General features: G+C 43.3%; 1 protein-coding gene across 3 annotated transcripts in view; it reads right to left on the bottom strand.

The window, feature by feature from the left end:
• The window catches only part of LOC130385222 (rho GTPase-activating protein 26-like), a 76,362-nt gene extending 58,294 nt beyond the window's left edge, over positions 1-18,068 (bottom strand). For all 3 annotated transcript variants that reach the window (XM_056593628.1, XM_056593627.1, XM_056593626.1), the window contains exon 1: positions 17,411-18,068. In XM_056593628.1, the coding sequence (XP_056449603.1) occupies positions 17,411-17,564 (154 nt within the window). In that variant the 5' untranslated portion in view covers positions 17,565-18,068. The remainder of the gene's footprint in view (positions 1-17,410) is intronic.
• Between the last annotated feature and the right edge of the window lie 2,356 nt (positions 18,069-20,424).

The following is a 20,424-nucleotide window of genomic DNA, read 5'->3' on the forward strand; positions in this document are numbered from 1 at the left end:
CAACTATGTAAGTTATACAATACAAGATACTTTGTCGTTAGAACTACAACTAGAAACAAAGTCTTAAAAAAAAATAATAATAATAATAATGTATGAGCAATTATTATGTGTAGAGAGGGCCGCATAAGACAAGTACAGTAGATGGACTGGAACCCAGCATCGGAATAGAATAGCATGGAACAGATCTTCATTTCCTCCAAAAAAACAAAAAAACAATGTGCAATACAAGAGTTGAATGAACATACAAACTGAAAAACACAGAACAGATCCCCATAACAGTTTCATACAGCCATTTTAAACTATATGGGAATATATACTAGATACTTAACTACGCATTTAGTAATTGATTGAAGACGTAAGTGGTCTAAAGCCAAAGCATAACTAAGGAAGGGCAGAAGTACTAAAGCAATGAAACAGAAACAGATCAGACTGAAATGCTGAGACAGCAAACAGAAGGATGTTCCCCAGTTACAATGACGTAGGGCGGGTGTCGGCATCGGGCTGTGATGGGTTTCTATCCAGCAGCACTAAAAAGACATTTGGTTTAAAATATTTTTGGGCAAAGACTTTTATTTTTGGAGGTAGCGGTGTTGAATTGATGGTTGGTATTACTACTTCACCACAGTCCGGATTTGCTCCTGCCCCAGAGTTTAAAAATAACTCAACTTCTGGCAGAGAGAAACACAAGGCTACGGCAGCTCGGTATAAAGGTGCCATGTGACCGAGGAACAATCCTTTAACCTTACTTTGACCACATTCCCATAACGTCCAGAGGTAGGCTAGGGGAACTCATATTAATGTTAGAAAACCTCAGAAAGGGAAGTGCCATGGGATCTTTAAGCTTTTCAGAAAATGTGGTCTCGTCAAAATAATGAATCATTATATTTACGATTCATTATGTTGAACGCAATGACGACTTTGGACACATGTAATAGGAGTGGCATTGCATATAATATTATGTATAATACAATGCAATGCATGAATTAAAGCATCCTAACATGATGATAGTGGAAATTAGGCCAGATGTTGGTCAGTCTTCCAGAGAAGGACATTGGAAGCATCTTACGAGAGTATAAGAACACTTCTAAGTATTTACCGTAGTGGTATTCCTAACGGCCATGAAGTCAAACATAAGCATGGTAAAGATAAAGGCATCAAGTGTATGAGAGAGAATAGAAAGAAAAATGTGGGCAGAGCAACACTAACCTCAATTGAGGTGGTATTGTGGTTTTCAGAATCGTCTTTCCTTGTAAGATATCCAAAATACCCTGTCTTGGCCACTGGTGGTTTACTCGCATCCTGATAAATGACACGTACTAAATTAAAGTGTCATTACATGTCATTTTCAAGGCTAGGATATAAGGAAATGGCCTTTCACAATGTAGCACAAGCACTAAAGGCAAAATCTGTTTTAAGAATAAAAGTAAAATTGAATTTCAAAAGTATTCTACATTAAATTAATTATTATAATTTATTTATAACCATTGTATTAGATTAAGACAACGTTACTATGTCATCCAGTGTAATTGCGGCAATGGTTATATGGGGTCTGATGGGAGAGTATATCTTCAAATCGCTGTAGTATCAACAATCATCAACTATCAGATATTAGTTTAACAACTCTGGGGTTCTGTATCAGAATCAATTAATATTATATATTTGCCATGTTCCTATGGCAAGAAATCAGTAAATTACACACACCCACACACCCCCACCCACACACACACACACACACACACACACACACACACACACACACACACACACACACACACACACACACACACACACACACACACACACACACACACACACACACACACACACACACACACACACACACACACACACATGGCATTGTTCGAGGTGGAAACAGCCTAGTGAACACTGTATGCCAGCCCAATAGCATTATATTGCTAGCCTCAGCGATAGCTGCATGCTGAAATGTTCACCAAAGAATTGGCTACCACCTTATGAAAGGTTAATTTATGCCTTGAAAGTGAGGGTACAGGATCCAAATCCAGGACCAAAACAACTGCCTGGCGGGTTCTAGAATGCACCTCTGGCTAAGCTAAGTTAGCATTCCAAGCTAGCTCTCCCTCCAGCTATCTTATCCCACGGTTGTTGTCGCGGAGGATTGGTCGTGATTAGATCCCCCTTATGGCATATTGTACTCATGTATCACATTTATAAATGTTCAATTGACATCACAGACATGGCTGACCAGTTGCAGCAGAGCCAACTGTCCCTGGTGCATCCACCCCAGCCTCAACTGCAGCCACAGCCCAACCTGCCCGGCTCGTCTGGTACGAAGAGAGCCTTCGATCGCAAACCTGGCTATTACTCCGCTCAGTGCACAGCAAAAGGCAGCGCTCACCCGTAGAAGGGGGAATACTGGTGAGCGTTACTCCTCTTCATCCCTCTCCTACAGTCCGTACCCTTGTCTCTGCCGTGCTCGTTACAAGAGCTCATCGCCACATCATCTCAGTCCTTTCGACTCGGGAGCCGATGGCAACCTCATGGACACCTCTCTGGCTTCTGAGATACACCTCTCTCCAGCCAAGCTGAAGGTACCCCTGGAGGTCAGGGCACGAACCGGAGTAAGGTTATCCCAGATTACCCATGTCATGCCCCCAGTGAATCTACTCATTTCTGGCAATCATCAGGAGAACTTAGTGTTCCACATGTTAGACTCACCTGATTTCACCAGTTTTCACCTGACAAACACACACCAATACCCGAGCGGTGCCCAAAGCCCGCACACAGACCCCTACAGGTATCAAAAAGCTAAGCAGTCTCAGCATAAACAGTATATACATTATATAATTACTAAATAAACTATTCAAATAATCAAAAATTCAGACACCTTTATCAATAGAAAATCAAAAGATTTAATTTGAACAGATGTAATTAAGAATATAATTGCCTAAATCTCCTCCGCTGTTCTTTTATTTTCTTTATATTTTTTAAATCAGTGTAGGCTGTACTATGATCCCCCATTGTTAAATAAATGTTTAGGCCTACTAGAAGCATTTGGAGCAACGTTTTATTTGCAAAAACTGCAATATTCTTTATAACGCTGTCATTCACCTGGTCATGAAATGGAAAATCGAACTCTGAGCAATAGATTTCATTACTTTCTTTCTGGACAGGACCGTGTACGAACGACGTAAGGAGTGTTTCCCAAGAAGACTCCTAAGAGACCGTTCGGAAACCAAGTCTCAACGTCAGAGTCTTCGTAGCGCGCTAAGAGTGGACATTATCGGGAAACCGGGGCCAGCTGTGTTCCAGGGTCTGATTAATAATGTCCTGAGGGATGTGCTTAATACGTTTTTGTTTACCTGGAGGACATTTGAATTAAGTCTATTTCACAGCACATCCAGCATGTCCGCAGTGTCCTGCAGCGCCTTTCGGAAAAAAGGCGTTTGTTAAAGGGGAGAAGTGTGAATTTCACAAGGAGATTGTTGCCTCCCTTGGGTATGTTATCCCAGCAGGCGGGGTACAGACGGACTGCCTTAAGGTAAAAGCAGTTACTGGTCGTCCGACGTCTCGGTGTGAATTACAGCGATTTTTGGGGTTTGCAAACTTTTACCGGCGGTTCATCCGCAATTATGGTTCCATGGTGGCTCCTCTAACCATTCTAACCTCCTCGAGAAAAAATTCTCTTGGTCACCAGCTGCCGAAGCGTTCAATGGCTTGAAGAGCCGTTTCACATCGGCCTCGATCTTGTGCCAACTTGACCCTGCCCGACAGTTTATTGTTGAAGTGGATGCCTCAGAGATGGGGTGGGTGCTGTTCTTTCCCAGAGTTCTTGTGCAGATCAGAAGCTCCATCCATGTGCCTTCTATTCACATAAACTCACTCCCACTGAGCGCAAGCGGAGCTTTTCAGGTTACATGGGCTCCTATGAAGGGCCCCATTTCACCTAAAGATGTTGGTGTGCAGTCAAATGGCCAGTCGGAGCAAGCCAACCAGATTTTGGACTATCAGCCTGTACATGTCTGCCAGCCTGCCTGTCTACGAACCCTTCCTGTACCTGGATTCTGTTTTGCCTGCCGGACTGTTCTGTGAATAAATTCCATTTATTATTTCAAGTCACTCCTCAAAACTCAATTTTTTTAAAATCGCCTACAAGGACTTCATATGAGGTTGTTCTTTTGTTGTGAAGCGCATTGGGTCCTAGAAATGCACTATACAAGACTGATTTATTAAATTTCAATCACTCAAGTCGTGCAGTTATTTGCAACACAACTTCTTTGTTCACAGCGAACTGTCCTGACAAACACCCCTAGTAACCGAACCAAGAATCCATTCGGAATCTGGACTTGTTTTGCATCAGGGAATCGATTTGAAATCAAAAAATATCCCCCAAAATAGCTCATATTCATGATTTATATTTAAATCGAGCTAAAGCTCAAAAAAGTTGGTCATGCTTGGAAAGAGAGAAGAGATGGGGCATTCCCTTGCACAAATCCCAGAAGAGAGTCCACAAAATCTACCAACTGGAACTGTATACAACGATGAAGGTGTTCTTGTCATTTTGTATTACTCCCGAGTATCATAGGAGCATTCTCAGCCAGATGGAAAAATGGAAATATGCGAGTTCTGGAAAAGCCTGCGAATGCAATCTGTCTAAAGACCTAAATGCCATTTTATAGTCATAACAAATACTCATCTACTGAACTCAAACATGCCCAATCTTTTAGCACTTGGAGGTCTGGGATAGATACGAAGGATTTCATTTATAAAGCAGTTATATCCATAGTGGCATTATTCTAAATATTGACATTGGGGTTGTCCTTGATGGAGCGATTTACTATGCAGGGTGAAACACAGCTTTTGCTTACAATCATGTAAGTGGCTGAGGGTAAAAAGGCTAATAACTGGAAAGCACTATGGGCCCTATCTTGATCCGGCGCAATTTACTTTCTACACTGAAGCATGTGTCGTTGCTAGTTTGCAACTGGCGCAGAGCGTTCTTTTCCCTCCACCGCCATGCGCCTGTAAATTAGGGAATGATCTTGCACCCCAAGGGGCGGTTCGGCGAAAGGAGGAGGCGTGTTCTGGCGCAAACGTTCCCTGGTGCTATTTTGCAGTTTCAGAAAAAGATTTCGCCACAAACCAGGAAATACCTGGTGTAAAGTCAGTGGCGCGTTGTTCAGATGCTATTTTAAGGGCGCATGCAAAATGTTGCTTGTGCACCTCGCACATACACATTTCTTCTCTCATCTACCTAGCCACACACACATTCTTGGTAAATTATTTGGGATTCACCGGTAATAAGTTGTACTTTTCAATCAATGCATCTCCAAACACCGTACAGCAAACACATATTTTCTTGACACAGACATCGTGTACATGCCCATAACGTTTAGGATTGATGAGTATTTGATCGTGAGAAAACATTATTTTACCGCGAGTGAGTGTTAAAAAGAATGAATGAATGCGGCCGCGCGTGTGTGTATGTGTAAAATAATTAATGAAATCGGGCGCGTGTGTGTGCATCCATCTGTTTAAAGACACGCAAACTAAACACGTAACGCACAGTCCATGGCAATGTATATTAACGGGGGGAACACAAGTCGATAACGATAATGCATACAATACTGGTAAGAAACGAAGTTAGTTAATGTATTGCGTATATCATTAAATAGAACAACAGTTACTGCATATGTGTGTTACGTTTTCTTTGCCGACATTTATTTGAGGACTCAGTGTTTCTGAAGTTGTGGAAGAATACCTTATTCCATGTGTGAATTAGGCATGTGGTCATGCATCCGTCTCATCGGAGACTGCAAACGCGCTGTCAAAATATCAACTTGTTGGATTCAAATGCGCTCTTAAAGGTCCCATGACATGAAAATCTCACTTTGGGAGGTTTTCTAACATAAATATGAGTTCCCCTAGCCTGCCTATGGTCCCCCAGTGGCTAAAACTTGCGTTTGGTGTAAAACTAGCACTAGCTTTTCTGCTCGCCTTTGAAAAAACGGAGGCTCAAGCGCGCTGATTTGGAATGTCTGTGCTCATGACGTCATCAGGAATCTCAGCTCCTCCCCTTACTCTGCCTGGCCCGCCCAGAGACGTTGGCCCGCCAATGAGACTCGACCGTGCTAGCGCCACATGTGTGTGTGTGAATACACACACTGTAACGCAAGTGTTTCTTGTCGGTTCTTTGACGTGTCTTGTATTTCCACAACGAGACTGTCGTGGGGGTTATCTGAGCCATGGTTGAGAAGGAATTGGGGGAAAGGAACTTTGGTTTGACTCGCTGAAGTACATGAACTGTGACATGCCGCCGGTTGCCGCGAGGCACCATCGCCCGGCAGCGGGCAGCAGGCAGCGGGCAGCAGGCAGCGCGCGGTTCAGTCGACTTCAGGTTGATGTGAAAGTGGAAGAACCAGAGACGTCGCAGAACCCGACAAAGTCGTTTGTGATTCATAATATCGTCTGGAGGCGCACACAATATGTTATATGATATAGATATCTATGTAATATATATTATTTAGATATAGAGCTCCAGGACTGTAACGCAAGTGTTGTACACTTCCTTGTTATTTGGATAACCGTTCTGCTGTTGGTGTGATGGCGCATAACACGTCGGACTCTCGTCTCTGGTATTTCTACAACGAGACTCGTATTGGGGGTTATCTCAGCCAAGGTTGAACAGAACGGTTATCCAAATAACAAGGAAGTGTACAACACTTGCGTTACAGTCCTGGAGCTCTATATCTAAATAATATCATATAATACATAGATATCTATATCATATAACATATTGTGTGCGCCTCCAGACGATATTATGAATCACAAACGACTTTGTCGGGTTCTGCGACGTCTCTGGTTCTTCCACTTTCACATCAACCTGAAGTCGACTGAACCGCGCGCTGCCTGCTGCCCGCTGCCGGGCGATGGTGCCTCGCGGCAACCGGCGGCATGTCGCAGTTCATGTACTTCAGCGAGTCAAACCAAAGTTCCTTTCCCCCAATTCCTTCTCAACCATGGCTCAGATAACCCCCACGACCGTCTCGTTGTGGAAATACAAGACACGTCAAAGAACCGACAAGAAACACTTGCGTTACAGTGTGTGTATTCACATTGATGTGGACGTTGAAGAACCAGGAACGTCGGAGAACCCAACGCGGCCGTTTGAGATTCATAATATCGGCTCACACAGCTTTTGGCCGTGATAATATATATTATATGATATAGATATCTGTGTAGGCTATATGATAATATTTAGATATAGCCTACAGCTCCAGGACTCCCGTGTGTTCTAGAATATTTACAGAACACAGCACTCTCTTTGCTTTATTGCACGTTACGTCCAAACCACACCTACGGGTAATTAGGCTACTTCAGACCAACCCTTTTTAGATTTGCGCCGGGTGCAAGAGTCATTTGTGCGCTGGTAAAATAGCGACATCGCCATAGAACCGCCCACAAAGCTACTTGCGCTTGGCGCTTCTCACTCGTTTTGGGCCGTTAAAATAGGGCCCTATATCTCATTGACAGTTTTAGTATGGGAAGAAAAAAGGATATTCAACAAGTTATGGCATGTTTGTGCACTTTGTTCATTGGGGGAGCACAAGCAAATGCGTATATATGCCTCCGTGTGTGTGTACGTGCATGCATACCAAAACCACGCCTGCTTCTTTCACATCTCCTGGTTACATTTTTTACCTCCAGCGATAAAAGTTATTCTGCTGAATATGAAACCTGTGGCATGCCTGGACAACACACACACACGCACGCACGCACGCACGCACACACACACACATCGTTTCTCGTTTAAACCTCATCAACAACCACACTTTCCTTACACCCCGGGGCAGGGATTTTGGGAGTTCATTATCACCTCCATAGTGAATGCCTTGCTCAAAGTCTAGCGCCGCGGGCTATCGAGAACCACACCCACGCTCTAACTAACCTCAAGATGGACCCCGCTCCGAGGCCGTGACCCCAGCTCAGGAAGTTTAATTGGATTGATGTCTGTCCGCTCCTCCCTCCTTGACATGGGTCTGCTGCTCCTTCAGAACATAGTTACCATAGGACGAGTAGAGACTGCTTCAGTTTTATCAAAAAGGCGTCCGACACCAGAGACAGACTGAAAATCTGTGTGCAGTTTCCAGTCAATTATTCTGATCCTTTATTCATAATGTGTGTGTGTGTTAGGGGTGGGAAAAATAATCGATTCTTCCATCGCGATTCTCGCTAGAATGATTCTGTCTCGATGCAGATAAATTGATAATATGAATTTTTTCTGCTGCAACATTCCTCCAGAGAGGGATCCTTTTTGTAATTTTAAAATTATTGAATTTATCTTCAGTGTGTATTAGCCAATCTGATTTATCTTGACACGATTGCAATTCAGCCTACGCATAGCACGCGCGCAAACTCACAGCCAGACACAAAACTCCTTCTAATTCAAGAGCAGCTTTTCCTTTAATGACATAGAAAAGAAAGATTAGAAAGAAAATAAAACTGAAACCTATTTTTTGCATGCTTCCATATTGTGTTATAATGCAAGCTGCATTGATTACGGCATTGTTCATAGAAAGTCATATTTGAGACAAAAGCTTTCTCTCATATGAAATATTAGATAAGTTAATTCATCTGTTGATGTCTTTAATGATCATCACAAAAGTAGGACGTGATTAGCAAACTGAGTAGCAAACCCAGATGTATATATATTTTTGAAAATCACGCATGAAAATGTACATAAAAAAAATTGTTGCTTCGAGATGCATCGATAATCGCTTCAGAATCGAATAGTTGACCTCATAATCGGAATCAAATTGAATCATGAGGTGCCAAGAGATTCCCACCCCTAGTGTGTGTGTGTGTGTGTGTGTCTGTGTGGGTGTTTGTTTTATACAGATCTAGTTTAGCACAGGTGAGGTCTCAACCCCTACCTCCCTTCCCCCATCCCTCCCCCCTTGGGGGTGTGCTAAGGAGGGAGTTCTTTGAGTTGAGTATAAAGGGGAAGAGAGCAGGGCAAATACAATATAGTAGTGTTCAGGCGTAAAGTAAGGACTTCTAAAGCCAAGCATAACTTATATTATTATCATTTGGAATAGAGCACACACAAGTGTGTGTGTGTGTATGACAAGGTTTATAGCCAAAAGGAATGCGTGATATTATGTATCCAAACTATCGTATAATTGTGACTAAATTGTATTATTATTCAATTTTACTATTTTCTGACACTGATAGTGTTATTCAGCTTTCTGCTAAATCTTAAATACATTGAATTTATAACTTTTGCACTTTTTCTACAATGCATTTTTTTGCCAATATTTTATTTCTCCATTTTATTTATTTCATTTAATTGTATGAAGATGTTTTTATGTGAAGCACTTTCAGTCTGCCTTGTGGATGAAAAGTGCTATATAAATAAAGTTGCCTTGCCCTATGCCTTCCATGTTCTGCCCAAAGATTAAACAGCAAAGCATTGTCTGCAGGCTGTTCTGTTGTCTCGTCTGGCTCTTCCTGCCACACCGCTACAGTGAAGCAACATGCCTATAGAGCAACCCTCCGGCTCCTTGTAATGACTGCAGTCCCTGGGCCATGATTCAAAACCATTACCTCTAATAATCACCTCAGATAGTTGAAGAGCATTCTTGGCAAAATGCAGCTAACTCCACACCCTGAACATGCGCCCCCCCCCCCCCCCCCCCCCCCCCCATTGTGTACTGCTCATGACTTTATGATGTCAGGAAACCGTCTGATCAAATCAATATGCCGCTAGTGGGCTGAGAAAGAAGCGCACAGACACAAACACACACACACACAGTTTTCAGGACCACTTTCCAGATGGCCTCAATGTGACTCTTTCGACAGGCTTCTTCTTATTTTTTGCTAACATTTTAAACTTTAAAATTGTCAATTTGTTAGTGTACAATGTTAATTTACATGACAGACACTCTATAAGGAGGCTTTTTTAAATTATTATTTTAATACACAATATCTTACTTATTTCCGCTGAGCATGGCTTGACAGCTGCTCGCTCTGAAAGTTACTAGCTAAGCTCCATTTTGCTTGCTTGTTCCCTAATTGGCTGTTACCAACATAGAGAAAACATTATATTTAGTATGCTATTTAGGATATATATAAACATAAGATGTGTGTGTATACATTTATACACTTTAAGTAGTGGTAATGGTAGTCGCCACTATTTTTGCATTCATTAGTACTCTGTATTTTTATTGTAGTGTATTTTATGGATCAGAAATGTGTAGAATGTATAAGTGGGATTGAATGGAGTCACTTTCTCCAAGATAAATGTCAACTTTAAAAAGGGTTTAAAACAATAGCCAAACCCATTTTATTTCCTCTCTGTTGCAGAAGGAACATATGTTAATGTAATGATTTAATTGGTGTATTTGTGCATGGAGTGATCTTCTTACAATCAATAAATATAGGAGCACAGAGAACCTCAGGGACCTTGTGTTCTTAAATTATTCCTGGTTTATATTTATTCTAAACTGCTTTAAACTGTGTAAACAATAACAATGGTATAAACAGTATGGTATTACGTCTGCACTGCGCCAAGTTGTTGCAGTCAAAAAAGAAGGGGCACAAATTAATACAATAGTGTCCAATAAAGGGAAGAATGTGGAGATTTCGCTCTTAACATAAAGAGCAGTTGTGTTTGGCCATTTCTATTTAAGTGTTGAATTAACAATAGATGGAAACAAACAAACACATTTTCCGTGCCCATCTACATCCTCTCATACAGATCTTTGGACAGAACCTCAGATCATATCTGGTATGGTGTTTTACACACAGGGGAATGGGAAACATGCAATGGCAGTGACATCTCATCTTCAGGTGTAAGTATGTTATAAGCTTTTCAACGGTCCAGTTTCAGAACGTTATCTTGTGGTTCTATTGCAAGCATTTTTGTTGCAAATCTTCGGTAGTGAACGCTGTAAATGGGGGGAAACAGTACATGAACTACACCTTCCAACATCTATTGGAATGTTTTAGGTGTGATTTGGTCAGCCATTTTCTTGGTCGGTCGGCAAAACGAATGTGCTATGTGTGAAAGCCGATAAGTTGATCACCACCGTGTGCTCCTAAACATAAATTCATATTTATGCGAAGGGTATTTTTTGTCTCACATGCAAATGAATAGCAGATGTGAAGCAAAATCATTTAACAACTTCTGGTTTTGGTGTCTGAAACCTCACATGGTGAGGTTTCTTAGAAAACGGAAGTAAAAAACAGAAATTATTACTTTCAGTTCCTCTGCCGATTCCGATAAGTGCCTCACACAGTCTCAAGACATTGGGGCTAAATCAAGTAACACATTTGTTAATATCTGGTTACAAATGCACTACAATTTGTAAGTGCTGATATGAATTCTGTAAATATTGAGGTACGATATTATGTGATTATTTTGTGCTGTTTTATCTTCGTGGGATTAATTTATTGGTTTAACGCTGGGGATGGGTTCTGCAGGTCAATTGAACAGTGCTGAGCTGAACAGAACAAAGTTGTTGCATGTTGACAATGGCTAGGGTCACGCGCCGTCCCCGTTATCGGGGCCCTGTTGGTGCCCTTCATGGAAATGTCCCTGATTAATAAAAATATTATTTATAAGTCTTATTATAATATTATTATTATTTATAATAACTTTTATTTATATAATAGGCTATCAATGCAATATAGAATGGCAAGTATACCAAAGCTTATAACACACTTATGGAAAGTATACCAAAGCTTATAACATACTTAACCATTGTCCGAGTCAATTTAAAAAAAGTTCAGATACAATTAAATCCATGCATGAATCTGATAGTTTTATGATATGCATAGACTGCCAAAGATCTGGTAATCTTACCATCGATTAATCCACTATAGCGGCCTCTGTAGGAATCAAGCTACTACTTATTTGCTTCACAAACTGTACAGCTGAACATCCTATAATCCTATAACATCTCCTCCTATAAGTATTGCAGAAGTAAGTAATTAGTAAACTCACGTATAACTAATTCCCCCCCCATCCCTAGTAACTAACCATAGATGTAATATACAAACTGCATGGCTGCCTATGGGTTTCATTCAAAGCTGCTCGGCCTCCCAGTAGATATTTGACCACAGAATCGGCAGTTAAGTGTTTTATAACCGTGGCACATAATGACACTGCCAAGGAAAAGGCCCATAGTGCACATGTGCAATCCCAATCGTCGACTTTTTCAAGAGAATTCGATGTCTATTTGGCTTTCGAGGTTCAAAACTTCTGATTCGGGGGGAGTCCGGTCTCCAAAAGCTTGAACCGCCAACACACTTTTCCTGTCCTTAAAAATATAATATTAAAAGACAGTGATGAATTAGAAGGAAAAGAGGAGGGGAATCTAGGGGCATTCCTCTGCATACATCACATAGGAACAAAGAGACAGAGAGTGTGCTACTGTGTTCGTCTGTGAGGGGGCCGAGAATATCTGCTGACATGCGCTTAATTTGCACAACTTTGCATGTAAAAAAAGATGCTGCACATGTCTGTTGGATGCCGTTAATGCATGCAAGTATGTTCTGTGGGAGAGGTGGTCGGGTGTGTGTGTGTGTGTGTGTGTGTGTGTGTGTGTGTGTGTGTGTGTGTGTGTGTGTGTGTGTGTGTGTGTGTGTGTGTGTGTGTGTGTGTGTGCGCGCCGGTGGAGGGGGGTCTTCCCTTTGCAGTGACGTACTGTGGGGGGAGGAAGGAAACTAGGGCAGCATCCAGCCCTGCTGGTACAGCCCATGTCACCTCTCCTTTGTCAAGTCAGACAGTCTAAAGGGTGCGCACTGCGCACACGCACACACACACACACCGATTCAAAACACATTCACTGCCCGAATTACCACCGACAGAGGCGCGTGCACATACAAACACACAAATGTTTCTGTGCACTTTATTTTATTTTTTGCCCCTTAGCGTGCGTCCACTGAATTTGCTCTTTGGAAACATGACTCATTCCCTGTAGCATAGAACATGGTAACAATGTGTGTGTGTGTGTGTGTGTGTGTGTGTGTGTGTGTGTGTGTGTGTGTGTGTGTGTGTGTGTGTGTGTGTGTGTGTGTGTGAGTGTGAGTGAGAGTGAGAGTTTCATTTGTCATAACGGTTGACAGTTGAGCCGGGGGGGGGGGGGGGGAGGAAGAGAGGATGCAAAGAAGAAACTAACACATCCACTGCCAATGAGCCACAGAGGGAGTATAAAAGCAATTGATTATGGTAAAGACATGTTGGTCCACTGGCAAAAAAATCTCGGTTAATAGTTTTTCAGCCGGTCACATAGCCACACCAAGCTCAATCGTAGATTGCACGTTGGTCCGGGGAAGCTGCTGTCATTTTCTTCAGCTCAAGAGTCGTGATCAATGGGCCTAGTTCAACTGACTCTGTACGCAATTGGCTGCTTCCCTGTCGTCATTGTGTTAAAACCAGCCAATAGCGAGCCAGGGGGGGGGGGAGAAGCCAGCTTGGTGATTGGCTCCTGCAAAAACGTATCGGAGGCAGAAAGAATTGAATTGCTCTTCTCCAGACCCTTCTGCAGGGCGAACTCAAATCGCCAGCCAAATGGGCGGGGCTACGCAGGCTACCGGCGGTCACAGGTTACGGTAACAAGAACTCACACGCCTGGCTGAAGTTGTGCAGGGTTTTTCTTTGTCTTTGGGTGGAATTTGTGTTGGGTGCAGTTTATTTCTAGTTAAAAGCCGGTTGTGTGTGTATTTGTATGTGTGTCTACATCAGGAAACAGCCCAAAGAGTATAACAACACTATATCGTGTCATTGCTGATAAAATAACCTTGGAGGAAGTTAAGTACTCTGAAGTGAAGATAACCGATAGAACAATCAAAGGTCATGACATCCCTGACAATGAAGTGACTAACAAACTTTTGAATCAACCTCTCACTATGGCTCATGGACCATGTCTGTCAATTACTTACTTAATGATGGGTGGAAGAGTGGAGGAAGAGGCCTAAAAGGGACTTTCGTAGTGTAGAGATTTCTATATTTCAACCATCACCTCATCGGCAACTGCCAATCACACAGAAACGTCATGGTAACATGTGAATACGGATATCTGTGCCAGCTAATTAAAACCATGTACCAGCAAGCCTGTCCGTTGCATCATTTTAACACACTCAGCACCAGTGAACACACACAAATCCTAGCATGACTGGAGGGTTAGGGATAGTGCTAGGGTAGTCTGGCTGAGTGGAAACGGACAGCGTGTATAGCGCTGACGTCGGATTCCACCGCTACTCCTCCCCTTCCTGTTGCTGGCTTTCCCGTATTGTGCTCCCCCTCAAACTCGGAAACTAGGCAGTATGGCGAGTTTTGAAGAGGACATTGACGGCGCTGTAAAGCTAGCATGTTTGGCTCTTTCCGTCGAAAATTGCAAAGTACTTCAAAATAATTCCTTACAGCATTTGCTGAGGGAGAAAGATGTTCTTGCCTGTTTTCCCACAGGCTATGGCAAAAGTTGTATGTATCAAGCGTGGCCTATTGTGTGCAGCGAGCCATCAGGGGTAATGTTCATTTCGACCTCGGAGACTTGTAAACACAGTATTGTGTTGGTAGTTTGCCCACTGGTCGCAACTATGGAAGATCAGGTGGGAACCCTGCAGTCCAAGGGTATATTATTTGATAGGTCCCGTGAGCTCCTCAAGGGCCAAAAGTGTATGGTGTCTTGACATCATTGTGAGAAAGAAACAAACGATGTTTGTTATTTTGAACTATAAAAGGATCTTCACATAGGCGACATACATCTTTAATTGTTTTTTGTGGCGTTTGCGGTTGGGATTGAGCCATCTCTCTGACAGCCTCTGAACGTGAAGGCGTTCCATCAAAATAATTTCCCCTCCGGCACTAATTTGCATGGACACCGCTGCCGTTTCCCGGGGTTAGCCCCGCCCTGGACGATTGTGATTGGTTTAAAGAAATAAAAACAGGCCAGCCCAGTTTCCCCCCGGATAGACGGCTCTAAATAGCGTGGTTCCAGACCATTCTACTTGCTGTAGTTTGGTCGGGCTTTGCAAGACTAGTTCTAGGGTAAGACTGTTATTTGATCAATTGTATGGAAAATACTAAAAGAGCAAAGCCACAGGGAGGTGGTACCAATGTGAAAGTCTGGAGGAGATAATATGTCCAACATAATACAAAGTCACTGGAAATAGTGCATTGCACACTGGAATCTATATCCATCCCTGCTACGTCTTTTGTTGAGCGTGCATGCAAGAAATGAAGACCAGGTCATCATTTATTTGAGCTTGAATACATGCATGTATGTACCGATTCCACCTTATCACGGACATACCATGGTCCAACACTGGGGAATGTCAAGAGTGCCAATTAGGGTTTCCTTGACTTATGAAGCCATGTCCGAGCCCAGCAGAGTGCACACAGCATTTTCTACTGCCAACATAATAACATGTTTTCTCCCGTGGCCTCACTTGACTTATGGAACACACACATGGACAATATCCCCTGTGTGTGTGTGTGTGTGTGTGTGTGTGTGTGTGTGTGTGTGTGTGTGTGTGTGTGTGTGTGTGTGTGTGAGAGATTTGGATAGCAAGTAACAGGCTTGGAGTGGTGGAATGATATATAACAATGACAGACAGGCAGGTTGACAAGAAAACAAAAACAAACCAGATCCATCACGCACAAAATAAGGAATAAGGGACATCTGACTGAATTTATGCATGCATCTTATAGGGCTGAACAATTCATCAAACAGTATTGAAATCGCTGTTTGGCCAAGGGCAATTCCCAATTTGCAGTACCTTCCATCTTTTGATAAGGGTAAAATGTGTAAATACAACACCATTATAACTGAGGTATTGCAGTGCTGAGGAGACACCACATGGACACACATTTGTTTTATCCAGATATAAGTAAACATTTGTTTGGTAAAAAATGTCTGATCCTCCCCAAAATAGTGCATCAGATAGCAATCGCAATATCTATCCAAAAAGTCGCAATATAATATTTTTACCATATTTACCTGCCCTACTCCGTCTAGGGTAACACTTTGTGATTTATGGGTGCTCCAGCCGGGCTGCTTTCTAGAGTTAAATGACCCTCTGCGTGGTCACAAGATGCAGCGGTGATTACCACCACAGATACCTGTGAGAGTCGCACGACGAGAAAACTACCCAGAGATTAAACAAGTTACATACAGCAAACGGCATGCATGCTGTGCAAGAGCACTTTTGCTTCTGGCTTTAAAAAGAAATGCATGAGGTACAAAAGGAACAAGACAGTGTTCATTTTTATTGATTGATTGACAGAATAGAAACCATTAGTATTGATATAACAATTATCTTGGCATGTTTTGTTTTTTTTAACAGGGATAAAAATTATGAATATAAGGGTTACCAATGGACATAGTCCCTCAACTTTAGCTTGAGTTCAACAGTGGGATACCTCCCCATTAAAAAAACAATCTGCAGCATCAGCCAACAACTGCTTCTGCTCTCTAACGCAAGCAGAGTCAATTGCTAGTGTTAAGTGCCCTTCAATTTGATGCTTTGCACAAGCATGAATATAACTGGTCAATCTCTCCCTGTTACCCTCTCTCTGTGACCTGGGTCTTAACCGAGGTCAGCCGGGTGGATTGGTGAGATCAAGAGCTAACTGGACCGGTCATTTCTCACGTGTTTTGTGGTGCACAGAAGCTGAAACAAAAACTCCCAAAACACTACAACAACATGTGGTGAAGGGAGATCCCTGATTAGGTCCTCAGCTCGTCTTTCCAAATCTGGCTTTTTCAAGCGGTATAGTAACATAGCTGTAACATGGTCTAGTAAAAAGAAGAGATGACTCATGGATGAAAAGGCTACTCATAGTCTCATACACTGAGAGGCTGATGTGGGATTTCCAAACGTACAAAAAGGACAGTAGGCTACAGGACACCTTGTAACGACATGTTCTTCTAGGACTGAACTACTCCCCTCCCAAACTCTAACCTGGGATTTGAACCTTCAGCTCTCCTTTCAAACATTCCTCATCATAAACACAACCCCAGGGAAGCCGTGAAGAGGAGTTGACATCGAAGCTCGTTTCATTCTCTCTTGTTGTCCACTACAACTGTACCCAACACACCGAGGGGACCATCATTTGAACGATTTTCAAGTTAGCCCCGAACATTGCAGGTTAACTGGATTCACAGACAGAGATCAGTGACAACCAGGGAGTCACAAAGTAGAACCAGGTTATTCCTTTCTTGACGAGTGTGTTGTTCTATTAAGTATCTGTTGAGAAAACAATCAATTTCCCCACTTTCCAACCTGTGAACGTATTCGCCATCACAGTGCACATAAAAGTAGTAAAACACACACACACACACACACACACACACACACACACACACACACACACACACACACACACACACACACACACACACACACACACACACACACTTACTTTTCAGAGCTTGAATGAGAGCCTTCCCGTCTTTGATCAGCTCCTTGATGAACTTATTGGTCTTGTCCAGCTCCATCTCGTGGGACTTGAGCCTCTCTCTGAACTGCGGGCTGTCCAGGTAGCAGTCACTGAACTCCAGGGCCGGTAGTCCCATTTTCCGGAAGGCTGTGATCACCCCACAGAACCAGGCGGAGGACGGGATCTCTGACCGAGCTACCGCTCCTGGTGATGCTGGTGTCAATGGTCCACAATCCAATTACAAGACGAGGCGCAGAGCGTCAGGACACCCACGATAAACCCCCTGATAACCTTGCTTTTCTCACGCCTCGACCTCTATTAACTCCGGTCCAGTGCAACAATACAAGATCATAAAATAGCTAGCTTGGCGCTATCGCACACGGTATCCCCCCCCCTCTTTGACAACAAAAAGTCATACGCTGAATAGCAGGCTTTATCCGTGTTGGGAAAGTGCGGGGAAATAGTGTCCACTTGTCGCCCGTCAACAGCTTCAACCTGCCCGTTCCTCACCACCTCGCCATTCTGGAGGAGGACGGTGGGCCACAGAGAGAGAGAATAATAAGAATAAAAAGAAACCAGACAGGAGAACGCAGCAGTGTCTACCTTGGGCGTTTTAAACACCCAATGCTTTCCTCTCCATCCCTCTCGGCGTCGGCGTGTCGTAATCGACCTACCCCGACGCGGATCATCCTGTGACGGATGTCCCTCTGAGCCAATGGTTACTGTGGGATTTGAGAAGGGGCGGAGCCGAGTGTCGGACAGGCATCCGTTGTAGTGGGTTGGGGGAGTGGCTGGGCGCCAGAAGGGTTCCTCTGTTCGGATGCTGATTGGTTTGGATCCTTTGATAGATGTCTCTCTGGGCCAATGGCTGCTGTGGGACGCCCCCTTCCCGAATCCCAAGGGTCTGGAGACTTCTTTAATAGGTCCATGGTCGGAGAGGTGCGTTGTAGCGAAATGGGGGCGTGTTTGTGCGCCAGAAGCGTTCCTGTGTTCGGATGCAGATTGGTTGGGAGACCTCGACGTCATTTCTGTCTGGCCGGGGAATGTCTTCCACAGCGGCGGTGGTAGCATGGTTGCGTCTGCCAACTAACATGTTCAGCTATTGTTAGATGGCGCCCCCTGTCTGTGTGTGTGTGTGTGTGTGTGTGTGTGTGTGTGTGTGTGTGTGTGTGTGTGTGTGTGTGTGTGTGTGTGTGTGTGTGTGTGTGTGTGTGTGTGTGTGTGTGTGTGTGTGTGTGTGTGTGTGTGTGTGTGTGTGTGTGTGTGTGTGTGTGTGTGTGTGTGTGTGTGTGTGTGTGTGTGTGTGTGTGTGCGTGCGTACTTTATGTTCCTTTTATTTTTTATTGTGAAGCGGGTCAGCCGTTTCACAACTAAAGTCAAAGGAGATTCGGTCCAAGTCCAAGTGTGTGTCCAAAGTGTAAACACACTGTTTGGTTTATTATCCCACCACTAGGCCTACATGTGTTTATAAACCACAAACATGAATAACAACGCCAGCGTCATCCTATCCTCATGTTTTCTATAAATGATTATACCGTTTCCCATGAGCCTTCTTCTCCTGTCAATCATTTTGACGCGTTGTATATGAACGGCTCTTTAACTGCACGTGTGTGCCCGGAGGACAGAGTGGCTTGGGGAGTCTGCTGTTCTTTATAACCTCGGCCCCTCTGGGATGCTTGTCATGCACAGTGTTACGTGGGGAACATTTTAATTTACAATTTCAACATAATTTGTAAACGTAACACGATAAACAAGTACTTGTAGTCAGACAACTTGAATTGCTGTGCAATTAAAAAATAACATGGGCCTAAGTGTATTGTATTGTATTGTGAGGTAAAAATATTCTAAATGTCGTTACTAGCTGTGTGTGTGTGTGTGTGTGTGTGTGTGTGTGTGTGTGTGTGTGTGTGTGTGTGTGTGTGTGTGTGTGTGTGTGTGTGTGTGTGTGTGTGTGTGTGTGTGTGTGTGTGTGTGTGTGTGTGTGTGTGTGTGTGTGTGTGTGTGTGTTCGTGTGTGTTCGTGTGTGTTTGTACACATATGCAGTACTCCTCTGTATCCGTGTGTGTGTGTGTGTCTGTCTTTGAATTAAATGTTTGATAACAAACCAATTATTTAAAACCAGATGAAATATTTCCTAATTCATGTTTTCTTTAATCATTTCCTTTTTGTCGGTTTAAGAATTTTTATTTACCACTGCCTAAAGCATTGGAGATCCTGAATTAATCTCATCTGCATAAACGTGTGAGTCTGTGTGTGTGTGTGTGTGTGTGTGTGTGTGTGTGTGTGTGTGTGTGTGTGTGTGTGTGTGTGTGTGTGTGTGTGTGTGTGTGTGTGTGTGTGTGTGTGTGTGTGTGTGTGTGTGTGTGTGTGTGTGTGTGTGTGTTAAACCTGCAATGACCTGGGACGAACTCTGCTCTTTACCTGCCTTATGTCCATAGTAAGTAGGTATAATGATGTAATACACAAACTCACAAACTCAACCCCCCCCCCCCCCACACACACACACACACACACACACACACACACACAGGGATGGGTTTCCTTGTCCATTCAGCAGGCCGACTAGACATTAAGTAAGTTCAGAGCCACTAGGAGAAGGGTTACCCAGGTTCCAGTGGAATCACGTTCTTGCACCTGTGTTTCATGACCAGTAAGTCGCCCCTGTTTGCACTGCACTGTGGGAGGTGAATGTGTTTGTATGCCCTCATGCAGGCTCTCTACTTCTACTCTAATTACTCTCTTAACTAGGGTAGACCGACCATTCCCCTTTGACCATTTTCATGCCTTCTCCTCTTTAGATCCCAGAGGGTTCACCTTCTCGGACACTTAATTCCCCCTGTGTGTGGAAGTGGGAATGAATGTTAAGACACCGGATATTGTTGCTGATTGGGTCCGAAGTGCTTACCATCTCAGACACTATTTTTCTCCCACGCTCTTCTCTTTTGTCTCCTTTTATATACGTCTGTATTAGTGTTTGTGTGTGTGTGTGTGTGTCT

This window comes from Gadus chalcogrammus, chromosome 7 (assembly GCF_026213295.1).
Source record: "Gadus chalcogrammus isolate NIFS_2021 chromosome 7, NIFS_Gcha_1.0, whole genome shotgun sequence".
In the NCBI taxonomy this organism is placed as follows: Eukaryota; Metazoa; Chordata; class Actinopteri; order Gadiformes; family Gadidae; genus Gadus; species Gadus chalcogrammus.